General features: G+C 44.8%; 1 protein-coding gene across 1 annotated transcript in view; it reads right to left on the bottom strand.

The window, feature by feature from the left end:
* Positions 1-279: 279 nt before the first annotated feature.
* The window catches only part of LOC115390556 (vasorin-like), a 29,621-nt gene continuing 11,276 nt past the window's right edge, over positions 280-18,624 (bottom strand). The window contains exon 2 of the mRNA XM_030094460.1: positions 280-5,080. Coding sequence (XP_029950320.1) covers positions 2,921-5,062 — 2,142 coding nt within the window. The 5' untranslated portion in view covers positions 5,063-5,080 and the 3' untranslated portion in view covers positions 280-2,920. The remainder of the gene's footprint in view (positions 5,081-18,624) is intronic.

Raw genomic sequence — 18,624 nt, 5'->3', positions numbered from 1 at the left:
TGTGTGTGTGCGCGCGCGCGTGTGTGTGCATACGTGTAATGAGGTAATGAGTAGATACGGTAATCGGCCTCTGCTGGGATGGAAATCCTCTCTGGATTGTTTAACGTTGCTCTGTGACAACAGCCCTGAAGAGATTTACAGGCTTAAATGAGATTTAATTCCTAAAATCCACAACGAAGGGAAAGAGCCGCTGAAGCCGACGCCGGTATGTACGTTACTGAATCGCTGAGAAAGAAAACATTCAAATGTCAAACCTGACAAATCACAGAGCCACAGGTTTATTTTCATAAAGGCATTTTAATACTGTTCTTTTTCTCAGCATCGTTTTTCTGGCAAAAAAAAAACAAAACAAACCAACAATAACATAAAAACATGTACACAGAAATGCTACTGCCAAGCCAGCAAACTGACAAACATACAAAATCAGAAGAAGAGGAAAGTTCCCTAAAGCAGCAGGGAAGGTACTCCTACAAGCACGATGAAAATATCTCAGACATTTCCTGAACTCTCTCGCCGTCTAAAGCAGGAATCCTGCAGTTCATATGTTGGGGAGAAAGCAGATATATGAGCATCTGTGTCTGTGTTTATACTGGAATACTGACAGAAAGGACTGAAGCCAGAAAATAGGAAGTGTATGGCAGGTAGTGCAGGATTATACTGCACACACACACACACACACACACACACACACACACACACACACACACACACACACACACACACACACACAGATACCACAGTTATCTGAGCTTCAGGCTGTTGGCAAACCAAGAATTGAATGAGGCCTTTTCATTAAAATAAAAAAAAAATGAAACTATCATTTCATTGCATTACATTTCATGTTTCTTCTTCTGTTTTTTTTTTTTACTTTCTAAAGTGATGGATTGCAAAGTTTTCTGAGCCAAAATAATAGCCCTTTTGTTCTTGAAGTGCACATCAGCATGTAATGTGACACTGCAAGATGTCAGTTAGGCTCTCTATCATTGTTTCTAAGGCACGTCTCTGTAAACCTACTACACCGAGGAATTTCTTTCCACGCTTGTACTTTTAGGGAGGAGATATAAAACGTTAAACGTCAAAACTCGACCAAGCCTGTCACATTCCCAGCACCAGACAGAAAAATAAGAGCGCTGCATTTAGCCTGTACATTTCACAGTCTGGTCGGCAGAAAACAAGCAAAATAATCCTCAAACTCAGGAGCCAATTATTTATATTTGTTTACAAAAAACAAGTTGTTGAGTTAAAGAGGAGGTGGAAATGAACAGGGGGGGAAAAAAGAAGGGAAAGGCTAAAAGCTGCACTGTCTAGACAACACCTCAGACTCGATACGGTCAGCAGCTCCCAGAGGAAATATGTTGCTTAGAACTCCCTGACACTTAGAGCAAATTGTCCTGGATCTCTTTGAACTCACTTTCTTTTCTTGGCACGTGCGTGCTGCTTTATAGGAGTGGGCTTTGTGGCAAAAGGCCTTTGAACACAGTTTTCTGGGTGCTTTGGTGTTCAAAAACAGTCTGAGGCTTGTCTGAAGCGTGTCGTTATGCAGCGCCGGCGGATCAGGCGGACAGAGGAAAGTGTCTAACACTCAGCAGATACATTCACTTGGTGAGTTAGAGTGATTTACGCTGGCAAGAATAAACAAAATCTGTACTTTTCTGTACAGATGACCGAGTCCTACTTTACTATATGCACTTAAAGGTATTAAAAAGATATTTGCTGGTCGCTTTTAGATTTGGTCTTCCTAGAGCTTATGCAAGAATTTACTTCTACACTCACTGCATGTTCAGGAAAGTTCATAGCTTTATGTAACCTAAAAGAAAGAAAAAAAAGGTCTTGTGATGAATTATGTAGGCTTTTTTTTAAGTGGAAACAATTACACAATCATTGTTTCAGCTGGGAACGATATCAATACTGAATGAGCTTCAAAGACAAAAAACATTTTTACAAAAACACAAGACGAAAACAGAATACAATTATATCAACAAGACAAACCAGCCTGTCCGTCGCAGCTCAGGACAATGCAGGCAAAGTCCACTCCCATTTATCTTTCACAGCAAATTATCGCCCACCAATCCCGAGGACATGGGCTTTGAGAGTGTTATCGTGCAGATTGAAGTGTTCAGTTCAGATCCTAAGAACTGGTAGGTTTTGAGTCAGATTGGGTAATGTCATTAACAAAACATGACGCTGCAGCATTATTGGTCATCGACTCACCACAACACTTTCTCACCGCATTTCCTCATGATTATCAGTCTTATGGGAGTGTGTGAATTAAAAAAATGGAAAGAAAAAAAATCATTCTTTTCAGTGCAAGTTCTTCGTATAATCCCCATGAAGGTGTGTTGATGTCGCTTCAAACTCTCATTTTTACTGACGAGTGGTCCAGGCGTGCCAACATCTCCAATGCTGCTTTCATATTAATCATTGTTTAATCCTCCAGTTCTGTGGCCCAGAGGCTGGAGGCACTTTCTCCAGAACACGTCTCCTCAATCCAGCACGAGGATTAGAGCTCAGTCACATTGTTTATTTCGCCAAATTTTTTCAATGAGCTGTTAGTTACAGTTATCTCAATGCAAAAAGGCACTTCCGTTGTCAGTCTGTTACGAGGACCTTTCTCCTTGATTGCACTTAACGTTTTGACTCGGTTTGGATTCCCGTCCAAAATCACATCCGGTTTATTGTCCCATAGTGGTTTAGCACATTTCCAACATGCTGTGATCATGAATTCATCATTCGATGTCTCAGAAATAGATCATCCAAACTGTTGTCTCATCATACAGACAACAAAGGAAGGATAGAGAGCGCCACTTCTCAAATGGTGGTTATCTGAAAATGGAATGAAAAATATATTCAACCACTAAGTGAGCCATAGATGGATCTCACGAGTCCTGATGGGCATTCTTTCCAAAGTCGTCCCAAGGAATTAGAAATATGATGGCTTTAGAGATGCTAGATTGTTATTTGATGGGCAGTGTCCTTGCATTAAGGGTACTTCATAGTCCAAACTCCCGTTTTGTTGCAAGAATGGAGGCGGCTGTGGGGTGTGGCAACGATCGATCTCGGGTTGCTTGTGGGGTAGTGTACCGTTTCCCCCATTCTCGAGGCAAGCCTTTATGCCCTCCAGTTCCATGGGATCAGGGTCAGCTGGACCCAGCTCAAGCTCCAATCCTGCATTGGTCTGTCGCCTCTTCCGGAGGCAAATAATCGTGCCGGCCACCAGAGCCAGCCCGAGCACCAGTGCCAGGGCAGCTAGAGCAGAGATGACAGTGTTCGTCATTGAGCTTTTAGTCTCCACCCAGGGCTCCAAGGATGTCAGCGGAACTCCTTCAGTGCGAGCCTCCGTACATGACCCTGTTTCTGAAGAGCTGTTGGCTCTCGGATTGACTCTCTCACCTAGAGGACTGGCACAAACTGAGTAGGTACAATTTGGTCTCAAACCACGCAGCGTGTACTCGGGGTAGGATGCTGGCACACTGAGTATCATGGGCCGGCGGTCAGGCCCGGACAGGTTGCGATAGGTCAGTCTAATTCCACGAATGTGTGGCCGTGTCTCGATGAACCGGTGCAAGTCCAAAAGTATTGAGGTGGAGGTCACTTGCCGTGAGCTAATGGCATCGGGTTTATCAGGTATCACTGGAGCAGCTACGGAAATTTCAGTTGCTGACGGTTTCGGTGGCTCTGGAACTTCATCCACATTTTCACAGTAGAGGCCAGATGTTCCTGTCGGACACAGACAGCTGAGTTGGCCCAATGGATCAAAATTACAAGTACCCCCATTCAAGCAGATATTTGGTGGGCAGAAGTGCTGCTCATACTCCCCACTGGTGGAGCTTGGGGAAACTGGGGTATCTGGCGAATGAGGGTAGCTGTCTGTTTTTGAGGAGATGGTTTCTTGGCTTGGTGGTGGTGGTGGAGGGGGTGGTATAGCATTGGTAAGAGTATTTTCTGAAGGAGTAGTCTGGATCTGGGGAACTGCAGTACTTCCAATCGGGGACCCAGTAAGCACGGTTGTTGCTGGTGGACATCCAAAGTCTTTGTGCTCCAATGCTGACAGCTTCTTTCCAGCAGTGACAATGGGAAAGTGACATCTGGTTTCCTCAGGCCTTCCAAGATTGACAGCCTTTTCTTTTAACCACACAGGAAACCAGGCAAGGTCACACAAGCAGTTGAATGGGTTCTCAGCAGCTGTCAGGTGCACCAACTTTGGGAAAATCTGGAAAAATCGCGGGGGAAATCCCTGGAGATTAAGCCCACTGAGATCTAGTTCCTGAATTCCAGAAAGTTTCTGGAAATCTTCCACTTTAAGCTCACCGAGTGGGTTAGCAGCCAGACTTAGCCTGGTCAGACCCTTTAGAGAATCCTGCTTCAGGGCTTGGGGCACCTCAGTTAGCTGGTTTGTTGAGATGTCAAGCTCATGGAGATTCTTGAGGGAGGCCACAAGATCCTCATCAAGAGATGTAAGACCTAAGCTGGCCACCTTCAAGGCCTCCAGATGAGGAGTCTGCAGGTCTGAGGGTCCTAGTGTTGGGATGTTGTTGTGACTAAGGTCTAAAAGGAGAAGCTTTGGGAAACGAAGGGTTGGTAGAGAGGTGAGCTGGTTCCCTTGCAGTTTTAGTTCCAGTAGCATCTCCAAACCTTCGAAAGCTTCCGCATGAATGATCTGAATGCGGTTTGAATGGAGATACAGTCTCTCCAGGTGGACCAGTCCAGAAAAACTGTCTTTTGAGATATGGGTAATCTGATTTGAAGACAGGTCCAAGTTCTTCAGCTTTGACAGCATCTCAAATACACCATTCGGAATCTCCATCAGCTGATTCTGGCTCAGGTCTAGTAATTCCAACTCCACAAGGCCTTTGAAGTCATCTTGTGCCAAGTTGAGAATACCATTCTGGAAGATGTACAGATTCTGAGTGTTCGTTGGCACACGAGGCACAGTTGGTGCATTTCGATGGAAGCAAAATATTGACTCGGAGGCCTGGCAGGAACACTCTGTTGGGCAATCAGAGGATTCCACCAGCCCAGTGGAGAAGAGTACGAGCAGGAACAGCCACGGGTCCTTTAACATGGTGACGGCTTTGAAACTCTGCAAGACATAAGCGAGAGACAAAATTTGGAGGGTTTAGTGTCAGTTGTTATAAACTGGGCATGTTCAAAACTATGGGCAAAAACGCAATGATAAACAATGAATCATGGCTTATACATAAGAAAGGGTGCAAACACTAAATTGAATCTATTGCTATAAATAGCTTACTATAACACTGAAGTAGTCATCACACTGGCTTTCCTTTTCATATCTTGAACAAACAAAAACTCCAGTGACCTGGCCCATAACGTTTCTGGAGCCCACCCAGGTGCACCCTTCATGGGTAAATCAACAGGAATTCATCCTCTTCCTAGTGTTTATGGCACAGTCAGTGGCTCATGAACAGCTTTCATTTTTTTTTTACTTCTTAGGCTAAAACCTGTTTTTGTGAACTCAATAAACAGGACAGTAAACCTATTGCTGTGTAGTCAGCTCCGAAGCCTGCGTCCAGTCCGGAAACGGTGACCTACAGCTTCAGACCAGCTGGAGCCCAGTGAAACTGATTTCATCAGAATCATTTTGGAAGGCCTTTTTGGAGCGTCAGCTAGCATCAGTGTTACCAAGAAACATGAGGCTGAAGCTGATAACAGTAACCCAAGTAACTTAAAATAATACAAATGAAAGAGAAGAGACTTTTATTTCCATAAATACATATACATCATGAAGAAATGAACACCTCAAACTATTATTACATCATGCATATTTGTTTCCATCCAGTCTCTGTACTCTGTAAGTGAACTCTTGAACTCCTGCTGGAGGGATTATTTGAGGTGAAATCTAAGATATTATATTAAGACAGGAGTGGACCACCAACCCAAAACCTCTCTTCCTTTTCCATTCCCAGGCACATCCGTTTTATTGCCTTCTCCATGTAACATGCAAAATCTGAATCATTTATTATATTTATAAAAAAGTAGGATAAGAGAAAGGAAACAGGTGAGAAAACAAAAGTTTAAATGTCTTATATTTCAAAGAGTGATGGAAAATCAATGTCTCTGAAAACAGACAACACACTGAAAAATACAGTCTGCAAAACCTGACAGATTTGTGGATGTGGAAATTTGCTACTCCCAAGCCAAACATAAGACAGACTTTAATTAAATTTCATATGGCTGCCAGCTCCCTGTTTCCGATGCTAAGAAGTGAAAATACTGATGGGATCAGGTCGGGCGTATTAAACCTCTCAGGCTGTCCTGTCTTGTTCTGAAGCTGTTATTGTCCTTTGGATTGAATCCATTTGAAATCATGCTTTTGTTTCCGTTTGAGTCATGAAGAGTATAATCTTTTTACCTCAGGCCAAGTGTGGAAAGCTGTCAAAATGTTCAAGATTGAGAATAAATTTAGTTTTGTCTCTCTTTTTTTTTTACTGGCAGTGAAAACAAAAGAAATGTATGTGGACCTGCAGCATTTCCATCAGCAGGTAATGTAAAAAAAAAAATTAGAGTTAAAAATGGGATTTTTTTTGAGGCACCAGACCACTTTTACCTTGCAGCACATTATTTATCTGACTCCAGTATCATGAAACATGAAACAACTTGGAGCACCATGTTGTGTTTACGGTTTGTACCATGGCTCTGGCCTTTGCATAATGGTAATATGTAGTTTACCATAACACTATCTTGTACAGTATAGCACGTATAGTGATAATATTCAATGGAACATTGTGTAGTTTCCCTGTAAGAGTCACCATGACTGGAGCATCAAGCGTCCCACAGGAAATACTGCTGTAATTTACGGTGTACCGGAGTGTGTGTCCTGGCATTAGAGGAGATACTTTGGCACTGTGGTAGGAACTAATTTCTCTTTCAACTAAGCCAACTCCTCTACAAAAAAACGTGAACAATCCGGAAATAATCGATACTTCGGTGTTTTCAACACTGTCCCTGAAACACATTGTGGTCAGTCGGAGCCCATTGAAGGCCAACCTTCAGAAACCACCAGACTTTAAACGCTGACTTTAAATTTGAGGCACTCTGCGGTCCAGAGGTTATCAACGGACTGGATTCAGGCTCAACGTATCCCATTAACTTCTTGAAACTTTTATCTTCAGCTAAGTGGAATTAAATCTTGTGGGGCTTATTACCATGACAAGCTGCATTATCTTCTGAGACCCGGCGGGATAAGAGCTTAAACGTTTCAGACGAGCCCGTCCGTGTCTACCGAGCACCACATAGTGGTGCAGGCCACTACAAAAAGGCTTCGGCTAAACATGGCCGGACTTTGCTCCTGTTGCCCCAACTGACAGTTCAGTCAACAAAATGCTCACACATTAAATTGGTAATATTATTAAAACTGACAAGGAAAACTAGTCACAAACATTACGAGTACAGGGTAGATGTTCTCATACCGGATTCACCTCTTCCTCAAACATGTTCTAATCCAGGTACTGTTTCCATGACAGCTGTTTTGAGGGAAAAAGCAAAACTTTCGTTGTGTTTTGGCTTTTCAGAGGCACTAAAAAAACAAGTTCATAAGAATTGCTCCTGATATGGAAGTTATTGAAACACTTCGACTCTGTGGGACTGGAGGAAAAAAAAACAACGTTTTCAAAATGTTTCTCCTCCTTCTCCGTGTCGAGAGTGGAAACGCTGCTGCTGCTCATGAGCTCCACGGCCGTAGTAAATAGTTCTTCTGCAAACAGATCAACAGTAACAGCAGTGGTGACCTCCAGAGTGTCATGGCTCCCAGTCCACATCCTCCTGGGACTTCATCGTTTTGGAGAACAGAGTTTTATCATTTTCAGCATTTCTGTCGAATCCATGTAAACCAACACTGTTTTCAAAACGCTACTGTATAAACGCAAAAATATTCTGGAATAAGGTCAGAACGGTGCGTTTTCACTTGAAACGTTGTGTAAATAGGGCTTTTGTTAAGAAGTTTCCTCAACTAAGATGAACTCCTCTGTGCATCATTTTTTATGTCCAATTTGTCATTTTAACATTGAAACCACTCACCATATCATTTCTCCGCTTTAAGTTTGCACAGTCACACTTTTTGCACACTGACTGATGATTGTTTTCCAGTGTAACTGTAACACTGCAAACGTCTGTTATTCTTTGCACGGAGATGGATTGAGACAACCGAACGGCAAACAAAAGAAAAGAAAAACTGACATTAAATATGTGGAGTCGCCAAACCACTCTGTCACATCACACAGCCCTGAAAGAGCTGTCATTATCTGCTTTGTGCTGGGATAAAGGCGACTAAGTAAAAACCAACAATGCGAACACGGTGATGCACATGTGCACTTTTGCACGCATTCAGAGTGACTGTGAAATGTCAGCACACCCTTGCAGTGGCATTAAGTCTTCCTGCGACGGCAGGGCGCATGACGCGCCGGCTTTCAGGAAGATGTGGTGGTTTTAAGGCTCCTCTGGAATCCGGATCTCTCTTTGTCTGCACTCGCTTACTGTTTATAGAGCAGTAAAGCTGCTCGTCAGGGTGCTACTGCTGGCACGCTGGCAAAGTGGAGAGCCTGATGGCACTGAAGGACGGGAAAGAAAAGAATATTAACGGAAGAATGGTGGTCGTGGGGAGTCGAGGAAGGTGCTGAGTCAGAAGAAGCGGTGCATGTGAAACTGCTTTTCCTACAAGCTGTTCTACTGTCAGCTCTTTTCTCTGTTTAAAGCAGGGAGACACCACATCACGCGTCTCCTCATGCTGCATTTTTCACGTAAACTCAGTGAATGTCACCGGACACAAAGAGACAAATGGACTCCACTGTGCAGCAGTTGGTTTATGTCTACAAGCTGCTCTTCTCAGATGCTGGTGAGAGATTGCCTGTTGTAAATGTCCAGAGGTTTCTGTCCTGTGAAGTGTTAATGCAGATTACTATATACAGAGAACCGACAATGAATCAGATAAAAGGAATCAAACGGAGTGTATTTCTCACAGCGCTAATACGGTGGAAGTCATGAACACACCCTTGGATCACAGCTGAAGCTCCATTCATTTTTATATGACAGATTCAGGGCTCTGAGTACTTCTGAATGAATGAGTATCAAAAACCTGCCGCTGTGTCGGATTTGTCCTGTGCGTTGGAGAGAACTGAATCCGATGTCTGAAAAACGTTTGAAAATCACATTGTGACATCTGTGTTGACCTGTTTTTCTGTGCTTTATATGCATTCAAATGTGTAATTTAAGCCTTTAGTATCACAAAAGAATCAATGTGGTCAAACTTTATCAGTCCCAGGTGGGTGGAAATGAACTGCAGATACAAACTGACAGAATCCATCATTCCTCTCGATGAAAACCATCCGCTCACAGGGTAGCGAGGGAGAAAACAGCTTCCCTCTGTTTAAAGACGTTATTCAAGTTGTTTTATCATGATGACACAAGTGTTCAGAAAGCGTTCTGTTAGGTGAAAGATTTCTATTTTCCTGTTGAAGTCATTCGCTGCCTGTTGACTGAAGCGACTGCGTCGTCCTCGATTTGTATGTTAATGTGACGTGAACGCCCGGGGAGCGCAGGGGGGATTCGGGGGCAACAGTCCAAGCCAGTCTGGTGTTCGGGGGGATGGATTTGGGATGTGAAGTTTGTCTGACTGTAGTTGTGAATGTGTTCTGTGTGTGCTGGACTGTTCAGGGTGTCTCTCTGCGTAGCTGGGATGAGCTTCAGCTTCCTGCAGCCACACTGAAGACAAAGAGCATGAAGAAGATGAACGAGTGGAGGATTCGGTCCAGTTGTAAGTCAAACTCTTGTTGGGAAAGCGGCAAACAATGCTTTCTAAGTGCTTGCAGGAAAGATGTCTATTCTTAACTGGGACCATGGGCTGCTTCAAAAACGCCGTCTGTGTTGATAGGAGCGCAGATTTTGGAAGGAACGGTAGAATGAGTGGGAGGAAAACAAGGAAAAATTTAGAGTCGAGTCTATTTTAAGGACTGTCGGCGTTTTTCCTCGTCCTCACCCTCCTCTCTGGTTAGATACTGACCGGACGCTCACATCATGAAGCCAAGAATCTGCCAAGTATTCATGTTAACCACAGCGGCCAAAACAAAAGAGGCAATCAATCCTGCATTAGTCTGCTGCCATAAAAAATCTGAGCTGCAAAACCAGTTTATCTCTGCTCTGTCGAAGACAAATAAAGCATGAGACACAGCTTTGAGCTGTTTGAGCGGGACTCAGGATATCTACAGCCATTTGTAGCAGATAAAGCCAGGCGACGAGGGAGAAACATCACCGGCGAAATTACACAGAACAGGTCCACACACCCCGACAACCTGCATAGCAGCACACCGCACAGCCAGGAACACACACACACACACATTCCTGCATACGTTCACACACACAAACACTGTGTCTGCCACACAGCTGGATTCTGTTACCCACAATGCACCGCAGCCATCGCTCACTGCGAGACAGAAAAAGAGGCCCACATAAACCTTTGTCCTCCCCTCTGATAAGCAAAGGTAGTGAGAGGAGAAGACGGAAGGAGACCAGCAGACGAGAGGCAAACCGAGACCGGGAGAGACAGACAGAGAGGGAGAGAGAGAGAGAGAGAGAGAGACAGAGAACGGTCTGGAGTTTGGAGAAGTGGTGGCTGACGACGGTTTCCATTCATCCACAGTGTGTTGGAAACACAGCCGGGTGTGACAGCGAGTGTAGCAGAGCCAGATGTGACAGAGTCAGGTGTAACAGAACTGGGTGTGACAGAGCCAGATGTGCCGGGTGTGACAGAGCCGCGAGATCCCCTCAAAAAACTCTGCACAAGACTCTGGTGATGACCGAGTGAAAATTCAGGCGCCGTTCACATGAAAACATTTTGAAAAAAATGATGTCCGTTTGCACGGAAACAACAGAGATGCTGAAAATGATGTTGGCATGCCAGGCCATGAGTGGGTGCTGGTGGTTGTTTCTAGTGAAAACACACACACACACGCGCGCGTGTGCGATGGAGTCAGCACATTTTCAAAAAGTTGCATTTCATGCCGTCTGTATGAAACTGGAGCATTTTCGCAAAGTTTCACCTTGGCACCCACTTTCAAAAAGTTGTGTTGTCAGTGGCTACGAGCGCCGTTGTCATGGAGACAAACATTAGAAACGCCACAAAAGTTTTCCATTTTCAGAAATTGTTACATTTTCCAAAAGTGGCACACAGTGGATTAAAACCTGGATGGGGTGTGATTAATGGAGCGGGTTTTAAACAATCCTATTGGAAAATCTCATATTGAGGCTAAAATCAGGTTTACTGTACATCACGGTACAAACCAAAGTGTTTTCTAATCATGTTGTGAAACAAGAGAGAAGTAATTTGGGGTTCACTCTCAAGGCACTGATCTCCAGGTATTGTGAATTCCTAAAATCCAAAGACATGAGAATTAGATAAATGAATGTGTCTAAACTAACTGCAGCTGTTCCTCAGTGAGTTCTCTGTTTCTCTGTGTTCGCCCTCTGATGCACTGGAGATCTGTCCAGGGCGCGTCCTGCGTTTTGACCACTGTCAGCTGGGATTTGCTCCGACAACCTTCGATGTGGTTTCAGAATTAAAACTGCTCGGCAAGGTTTAGCTTAGAAAAAGAGTAGTTTGTTGCTTTGGGTTGAGATGACATGTTTTCTTGTAGCCTGGAGTGTCAAAAGTCAAAAGACCAAATCACACAGAAATGAGGAGAATTCTCTGTGCTGAATTTAAACGCCAAACAAATACTTTGGAATCACTGCAAATGGGTCTTAAACTGGCCTCTGAATACCTCCCAAATCACCATTTTGAGGAAGAAAGAGCGAGGGAGGATTTAGAGGGAGCGTGGCAGAGGTGAACCCGTGAGAGTCTGGACTGAAGGTACAGACAAACAGAGCGGGGCTCATAAATTCTCCAGTGAGCTGGTCTTCAGGGACATTACTTCATTTTCTTCCCGAAAAAAAACAACAAAAAAAACGTCGAGGTGAGTCAGTGGTACCAACTCCCCGAGGAGGAATATCCTGTTACCTCATGCTTGAAGCTCTTAGCAGTGAAATCAGTTTTAGCGCCTTCAGTCTCTCTAAAACTGTAAGCTGTTGTGTAAGCAGATCAAATATATCCGGGATACGTGCACAGGGTCTGCACGTGCACAAACAAGCATTTATATAAATCTGCAAAGGCAAATTAAGCCTGAACATGAAGGAAATCAGGAGGAATGTTTCTCTTATGTAAGAAACCAGAAAGGGTCTGAGGTCCGGAACCTGATCGGTCTGGAAGAAGCTTCTGATTGGTTCATCTGGTGATGGGAGAAATGAAGGTCTGTCAAGACCCTGAAGTTCAGTAAATCCTGGAAAAGCGGATCGATGACTGAAGTCACAGATATTTAAAAGGCATCGTTTTGGTTGTGGAAACTGAATCTCAGTGTATCTCACCGCAGCTGTTGTCGGTGGAGCCATGAAATGAAGTATGATCACAACTAACTCAAACTTTCAAAGAGTCCCTGTAATTGTTACCAAACACTTTTAATAGTAGAATCATTGAGGCACATGGGAAACACGCCCAAGAGCCTATTGTAATAGAACTTTTTCTAAAATAAACTAAAGTAAAACAAACCCATTTCCATCAGCCATGAAGCAGTTGACACCTGGGTGTAAACAACTGCTGTCTAGACTGGGCAGTGACAACTGTGATATGATCTATATCAGGACCAAGGCAGACCCGGGAGGACCAGGAAAAGTAAAGCAAAGCATACAGAAACGAGCTGAAAGCTCCTTTTACTTGAAGCCAGTGATCAGTAAACACGGAGCTGTGAGAAGGGACTGCTGTGGTCTGACCTAAAGATGGCAGCAGTCTGTAGAGAAGCCGGTCTGGCTCTGGTATAACTGGACACGTCTCGGTCCAGAGTGAGCACGTCTGTCTGCTTCTGGCTTCACTGCAGAGTTTGGCCAATGTGTCGATGGAAGAAGGGGGGGTCGCAATGTTTCTGGAAGACATGATATAAAGTGGCACCAGCGGCTCCAGAGTCTCTGAGGCAGTTTGTATGAAGCATTAAATCACTTCTTCTGTGTTGAAATAGCTTTTGTAGAGTTGGCAGCCTCACACAAACACACACCAACATGCAAAGAGTGTTTTCACCTCTGGAACAGATTAATAGCACCGTGGTGATTCTTCCTGTTTCGGTGAACCAGCCTCCTCCAGCAGCTCACATCTGCTGATCTGATTTTCTCACCTGCTGTTCATCTTCCTGTTTCCCTCTAACCTTCTTTACAAGACAACATCACCGGTTACGACCTCTCAGAGAGAGACACCATGTGAGGAGCCTCACACCTCCATGGAGGTCAGAGGTCAGACAGCCTGAGTATTCCAGCAGTATTACAGTTTGCTGCAGGAAAAGCAGTGTAAATAAAACCTTCTATTAAAAGCACAGTGACGGTTAGTCTGTAAACACAGAAGTAATGATTGTGGTTAATTCTGTGGCGCCGGTGGAGAGGTAGTTATGACGAAAGTCATCATGGCAGCACTGGCCAAACTGGATTGGCGCGGACCGAGCTGGCGCCCTCGGGTCGAGCCCTGTGGCAGCGCCGCCGAGAGTTTCGGCCTCCGGATGGTTTCGGTGCCATCAGCGCTGCGTCTGATTGTTGGCTCCTCAGGTATGGCAGAGACGCCAGCTATGCTGCTGCTGCAATGAATGACACGCACAGCGGTATTCAGGTGTGCCGCCGCTGCTTGTTCCCACCTCTGTTTAAGAATATCCAGCAAAAAGACAAGAATCGACCGATTTATAACAGTATCCTGCTTCAGCTCCAGGCGTTTATGGGGAAAAGCCAATTCCTGAGCAGCTCTTCATTTCCTGCTGAGCAGATTCCAAATGTCTGTGCTCCTGGAGGTCTGTGTCATTACACGATGAGCGTTCAGACACATTATTAGTCTTTTCTTGAACCGTTCAAACTGCTCTTTTAGTCTTCTTCTGTGACTTTTGAACCATTGGTCGTCATATTTTTCTTTTTTTCTAATAGGTAAACGGTGGCCTGGTGAATGAATCTACAGGACTGCACAGCTTTTTTATTTTGGAATTTGCATCGTCTCCTTGTTTCTCTGTGGGTTTTCTACAAGCCGGCAACTTTATTTGGAGTAAAATCCCTGTTATTTTAATTGATGAACCATTTATGTGAAATTTCAAGTGAAAGGTTTTGCATTTACAGCAACTTTTCCCAAAGTGCTGAAGGTACCAAAACTTCTAGAATTTTAAAAGAAACCAGGCACGCTAGGCGAGAAGAGTGAGATTTTCTGACTTATCCGATAAGCATCACCTCCTCCATCCACGATCATGTTTGAACTCTCGGACAAATCTCTCAAGCTCTTCATCCAGCCAAAATACACGTCTAAAAAGATGTAATCCCCAAGGTTTGGCGCTTATATTCAACGTTAAATTAATCATTTATGATTTCAAGGCTCCTCAACAGAAACTTGCATCTTCTTTTTCCAAACATCAGCCTGGTGGACTGTCAGAGGTCTGAAAAATAAGTCGTGCAAACATTTCCATGTTGCAGCTTCCGATGACTGCAACATGAGTTTCGAACCTTGGTCGAGGAAAGTCACTCATCTGCATTTCTGAGATGCCGCTATACTGGAGCATGGCATTATGCAAAGAACGTGAGTCACAGAGAAGCTCTGCAGAAGCCTGAATAACCGCTCTGTTAGCATCGCTAACTACGAATAAAGATTCTCATTAGATCCTGAAAAAGTGTGTTTTTTTTATTCACCGATTGCTGCTGTCGCCGTTCCAACACTCCGGAACGTTGCAGAATCTTTCAACTTGTGAGACTTTGCGGTACAATTTTCCCATCATGCTTCAGGTTGAACTTTAAAAGCAGGAAACCAATTAAATCACAAGGTGTTTGGTGACAGCTGAATAGACTTTAGCCCTTTTGTTGTTTGGGAGTTCGTGTCCTTCTTTATCTGAACTCCACTGAGTTCCTGAATCGCTGAACGCTCCAGTTTGGTTCCGTGGCTCAACGGAGAGACTTGTGGTTGTGGTATCATAGAGTATACAGACTGTTCTCAGATTGTGTTGCTTCAGGCAGCCAGATTGCCTAGTTGTCAATGAAAAGTTACAGATTGAAGCCAGAAGGAGTTTGCAAGGATAGCTGGGATCCAGCCATCCGCCATATTACAATTAAAATATTCCTGAAAGCCATTCGATGAAAATGGCAACAAAACATCAAATGATGAAGCAGATGGGAGCTTGATCACGCCACAACACTCAAACTGCTGTCAAACTGCCTGCAACGGTCACATCTCGACATCTAACAAAAAAAAAAAAAAATCAGGAAATACCTGATGATAGAAGAAAGTGGAGAATAAAGAGCAGAAACAAACAAGCTTGTAAACACTGGCAGGATGATGAACCGTCCAGACCGTTCTGATCCCGTTGGCCACGCCTCTCGATTTTGGTGACACTGGTTTTTCCACTCGGGTGACTGGAGTTCAGGTGACGGCAGCAGCGAGGCGCCACAGTCCGCCGCCCCGCCTGCGACAGCCGAGAGGTCGCGCGAGGGCGAGTGTTTGTGTTTCTACACTGTGATCCCGTCTCGTCTGTCAGCAGCTGGAGAGCAGCGAGTCACCTGCAGTCAGGTGAGCCAGCGCGCCGCCGGCAGCGCGCACGACCCCGTCAAACACGTGCACGCTTTTCTAGACTTCTCTCCTTACAGTTTGCACGAATTAGCTTAAGGAAAAGAGCAAAATCTTCTCCGTGTGTGGATTCTAACATTTTTCGATGTAGAGAAAACAGTAAATGGCGCCAAACTGATCCTCATATCGAAGCAGGTTGTTCAGGCTGTAATATGCTGAACTTTCACCCCACAGCAGGGGAGTTTATCATCCTCTCATCAGCTTCCCTGCAGTCACATGTGGGAGTCGAATCAGAAGCCAAGATTACTGACGGGAGCCTCCGAGGCAGCAGAGCCAGAGGATCACCGCAAAAAACACTCCAGCAGCTACAGCAAATTCATTAATCCCCTGCCTCCATCCATCCATCCATCCATCCATCCATCCATCCATCCACAGGTCTCCTTGACAGATGATGACCTGCGGGACTTTCCCCCAGCAGGGGCCTCCTCGAGTCTGTCAGCTGTCGGTTTCCACACCGCGGCCTGAGGCAGGATGCATGTTGGGTCGGCCTGCGGGGGAGGGAGCAGCGGTGGGGGAGGAGGTGGACGCTTCATCTACAGTTTGTACAAGTCTGGGCAGATACGGTCCTTCTACGACAGCATACTGACTCCTTAAGGACTGTCAGGCCCAGCTCCGGCCCGTCACGTGTTGAGGCGTATTACTGCTGAAAGACAGAATTCAGCAGGCAGGGAGTGTGAAGTGTCTATAAGCCGGGGAGGAAGGCGTCAATTCATATCGTGACAATTTCAAAAACAAAGACGACCTGCAGGACTCAGTAGCGTGACGTAAAAAGACCTCAGGGCAGCGGTGTGGTTTAGTTAATGTCAGGTATGAAACGCTCAACATTAAAGGCATGAACATACGCCAAACAGCTATTTCAGATTCCCAGAATTCTTCATCAGGAGCAGCATCATTGTGTTTCCTTAACATTATAATAAGCCGTCTTTGTCGCGTGCCTCGCCTGGGCTGGGCCTCTCCGGAGGCTCTGAATGAACTCAGTGGATGAAGTGAAATCACTTTGTTTGACTGTAGGAGAGAAGTTCAACATGTGATATGAAAATATGCATATTTAACAGATAATTCTGATTTAATGGTGAAACAATTAACTTAAATGCACTATTTTGGAAGGTCCAACTAATAGTTATTTTATAAAAGTACATTTTTTTAACAGATATAACTGGCTAAAAACACTTTTTTTTAAAAAAACAGAATTTACTGTAAGAACAAGGAATTAAATTCATAAAATGCTTATTTTTTTCTAAATCAAACTGGCTAGTCCAAAACTTCTCCACAATTTCATAACCTACACATGTGCAGAAGCATTTAATGTGAACACGGAGCGCTCGTGCAGCGCCAAAGAATCAGAAACGTCACATAAACAGACACCAAACACAGCAAAGGTTTTCAGTTTTCACATGAAAACGTTGTTGTGTAAACGGGGCCAAAGTCACGACGGCACCAGAAATCATCAGTGCAGTGAATTTGTGCCACAGAGCCTGAAGTTTCCGGTTAAAAAAAGCCCACCGTGCTCATTTCCGAGCCGAGCAGCTGCAGGCTGGATGCTGTTTACGGCCGCCATCATGAGACTCCTGTCTTCACCAAAACCGCCACAGCGATTGGAGCTGCAGCTCTCCAGGCAGGACAGACTTTCACTGGAAAATCGGCAACAATCGGCGCCGTTATGAGCGAACTCCACACCGTGTTTGTCCCGGCACAACGCCGCTTCGCGCCACAAGGGAGGCTGCGAGTGCTGCGCCCGCCTCGTGCACGGCACACGCACGCACACACACACACACACACACACACACACACACCATGCAGAAACAGACTTCCATCCAGCCTTCCCTGCAGCTTGATCACCTCATTAACCCGGTGTTCGGTCAGGGAGTGTGGACGAATTTACTGCCGAGACTCCCGACAGCGAAGGCCAGGAAAGAGGGACACACACACACACACACATACACGCGAGTGGCTTATAATTGTGAAAAAGAGTTTATTTTATGAAAACTGTGAATGAAAGTCATTTTATAATGAAGACATTGTTGATGTTTGAGTGAAGAGAAGCTTTCCTGAAGAAGGACGTTCATCTGGCGTGTGTGTTGAGAGGCTGTTTACTTTGTCACTTATCTATTTACTTTGACTCCTGACAGATCCCTTAAAGTAAACACAGACACACATACACACACACACACACACACACACACAGTCTCTTTCTTCACTCCGCTAGAAGAGGAATCAATTAGTGCAAACTGAACTGCGTGTGTGTGTTTGTTTGGCTCGGTTAAAGCCACTGACCTGAACTGGTTCATGACCCTGAAACAAAGGCTGCATTTCTACGCAGGCACACACCAAAAAAAAAAAAGAAAAAAAAAGAAATGTGAATTTTGCTTCTTTTTAACTCATTGTGGCGCGGTTCAGAGCCACAGCCGGGGCCGTCTGCTCCATCAAGTTTACAAGACCAGACGTGTTCCCTGCCATTATTTTCACAGTGTGAAAGCAGCGACAGACACGTAAAAGCTGTGTCCCGGGAGGCGACTCTGCTGAGGGAGGGGAATATGGAACTCATTCTCAGTTCGGACGACACGTACGCCGCACGAGCGGAGCCAGATGTGAGTGGCGGCGGAGTTACGGCCGGTTCTTGGGTGTTCTGACCCGTCCGAAAAGGTCAAGGTTCAGCTCCGACGTCTCAGAACGGCAGTACTTTAATACTCTTTTAATACTCGGATAAAAGACGAGACATTAAATCTCCACCGGCAGCTTATCTTGACTCCACTTTCCTGGAGGAACAAAAAGTCACATTTACTGCTCTGCTGAAGCTCATTTTCAGCATGTTAGTCGACGGCAGATGCAGAAGTCTGACCAGGAGCCGGGGCTTCAGAGTGGGATTCCACTGCTTTCTCTTCTCTAATGGCACAGTTCACACACAAAGTGTGTAAAATTCATACTGGATTCTAATATAGGAGAGCGGCGTTATTGAA

This window comes from Salarias fasciatus, chromosome 6, assembly GCF_902148845.1.
Source record: "Salarias fasciatus chromosome 6, fSalaFa1.1, whole genome shotgun sequence".
In the NCBI taxonomy this organism is placed as follows: Eukaryota; Metazoa; Chordata; class Actinopteri; order Blenniiformes; family Blenniidae; genus Salarias; species Salarias fasciatus.
This window is presented reverse-complemented; position numbering and strand designations above follow the sequence as displayed.